General features: G+C 48.6%; 1 protein-coding gene across 1 annotated transcript; it reads left to right on the forward strand.

Annotated features, from left to right (window-relative positions):
• Positions 1-558: 558 nt before the first annotated feature.
• On the forward strand, positions 559-1,081 carry LOC103771452 (splicing factor 3A subunit 2-like; the record flags this gene model as incomplete). Its single annotated transcript, XM_008938749.1, has 1 exon — positions 559-1,081. A coding segment is annotated over one exon (523 nt), but the record flags the coding sequence as incomplete, so codon positions are not given.
• Positions 1,082-2,455: the final 1,374 nt, after the last annotated feature.

Here is a 2,455-nt window from a genome sequence, read left to right on the forward strand (position 1 = left end):
AAAGGGCTTTTACTCTTGCACAATGAGTTAGAAGATTTGGGGATATCATTTATTTGTCTATCTGTGAGCTGTTCTTAAGCCCTTCCTCTTGTTTCTGGCTGCAGTTCAAAAAAAAGCCAGGCTGCTCACTGGATTTACAGCAGCCCATGGTCTGGCTGGTGCCTTGGTGGGCACCCCGTCACCGTGCCCTGCCTGCCACCCACAAAGAGATTTAAAACGGAGAAGTGATTGAGAAATACCTTTTAAAAGCAGCACAGAGGAAAACAATGAGTAAGAGCACGGAATAAAAGGTATTTTAGCCACTCGGAAGAGGTAGTGTGGCTATCTATCCACCGACCCCAGACAAACCACGCCCTGTGGTTGCCCCGGTGGCACTGTCAGTCGCCTGGGCAGAACTCCTCGCCCCGTTTCCATTGCCCGGTGACTCGCCACAGCCACGTCAAAGCTTTTCCCTCCCAGAGGGTGGGCGCATCCCGGCTGTATATATCCCCGCTGCATATATCCCCGCAGTCCCGGGGTACATCCCCCCTGTCTCAGGGCACATCCCACCTGTCCCAGGTCACATCCCCGCTGTCCCGGGGTACATCCCCGCTGTCCCAGGTACATCCCCGCTGTCACGGGGTACATCCCCCTTGTCTCAGGGCACATCCCTGCTGTCCCGGGGTACATCCCCCCTGTCTCAGGGCACATCCCACCTGTCCCAGGGTACATCCCCGCTGTCCCAGGTACATCCCCGCTGTCCCGGGGCGCATCCCCGCTGTCCCAGGATATATCCCCACTGTCCCAGGGTACATCCCCGCTGTCCCAGGGCACATCCCCGCTGTCCCAGGATATATCCCCCCTGTGCCAGGGTACATCCCCGCTGTCCCCCCTGCTCCACCCGCTTTGCGCTTCCCTCTCGGCCCCTGCGGGTGGAGCTGACGCTCTGCTCAGCCGCTTCCCGCTGCCGCCGGAGCCGAGAAAGCCCTTTTCCAAGCGTGAAAAAGTACCACCTCCTCTGTCCTTTACCCCCAACCCAAAATGCACAGGGAGACCCGAGCTACATCCTTCCAAAAAGCAGGTTTTGCCTCCTTTCACTTAGAGCATTTGCACTCCTACGCACATCCTTGCCTTTGCTCCCTCTCACTTCCAAAATAACAGGGCTTTCCCCTCCACTGCAGCATCCCACTCACTTTCCTCTCTGCAGAATTTAGGAGAGGAGTTGCATGGGAATCAGCTTCCAGGCTGCAGCATCCCTTCTGTTGATGGAAGTGTTGTTATGCTGCAGACCTATGAGGTAAATCTGTTCTCTTATGAACACACTCAGTCACCACCTCACCAAAATACTTGGCTTTATGCTCTGCCTTCAGTTCTGCAAGTATTTCATGCTCCATTAATAGAGTGTATGTGAAGGCTGGATTTGTTTTGTAAGGGAGAAGGGAGCTAAGAAAAAAACCCAAACAATGGGTATTTAGTGTTGAGGGACAGCCCTTATTCCCCACGGCTATAAATACCCAGTGCCCCTTTGCTACGTCTCTTGACCAAATGTCCAACAGCAAAATGTTCAGAAGTCATCACCTGCCTGAGATATTATTGTGGGTCAGCTTTTATGTGAGGCTGCCTTTGACCAGGCTGTTTCCTGTGCATTCCTTGTATTGATACAGCTTGAAAAACTGGCATCTGAATCTCACTCTGTAAGAATAACACAAAGAAGGGGAATGCCTTTATAAATGGACACACAGTTGCCTGTACAAAAACCTGTTGGCAAACTCCCATAGTGCTTCTCCCTATCAGCACTGACTCTGGAGCACTGTTAAAATCACCAGCAATTGTGTATTCCCACTGGTAAAGCATTTTAAGCCTCTGAAAGATGGTTTCATATAATCCTATTGGAGGGACAGAATTTTAATGGCAATATCAAATTAATATTAAATAATAATAAAAGGCATGGTGTCCAAAAACTGATCTGTTTTTATCTAGCTCTATCAGTTAGCCTTTGAAAAAAAAAATACAAATTTTGCCATTTTTTTCCCCCCCCAGCTCTCATGCTGTAGTATTTTCATTACTGTAACAACATGTACAGTCATCCTTCCATCTGCAGAGAGGAGTCAGAATGCACAAAGAAGGAGCATTAAATGGGTAAAAAAAAAGGATCTCACTGATGAAAGACAGAGTTCATTCTCTAAAACAGAGAACCTCTTTTGTGAGCAGTGTTGAAAGGACTTTCAAAATGACTTTTTATGCAACCAGTGACATTAGCTGGTAAGAAGGTGGAACAAGACCGAGTGAATATGTGCAGGAGCAAGTACCATGAAGTTCCCAAGCCATTAGCCACAGGTACTTTGCTTTTTGGTTTTGCACAGAAAGAAGTTTCTCATAGAACAGAAGAGCACAGGCAATTTTGACAACTTTGCCATCACTCCTTACATCACTATAATATCACCAGGAAAGCCATAAAGACCAGACTTCTGTTCAG

Source organism: Merops nubicus, unplaced genomic scaffold, assembly GCF_000691845.1.
Source record: "Merops nubicus isolate BGI_N331 unplaced genomic scaffold, ASM69184v1 scaffold10474, whole genome shotgun sequence".
Taxonomy (NCBI): Eukaryota; Metazoa; Chordata; class Aves; order Coraciiformes; family Meropidae; genus Merops; species Merops nubicus.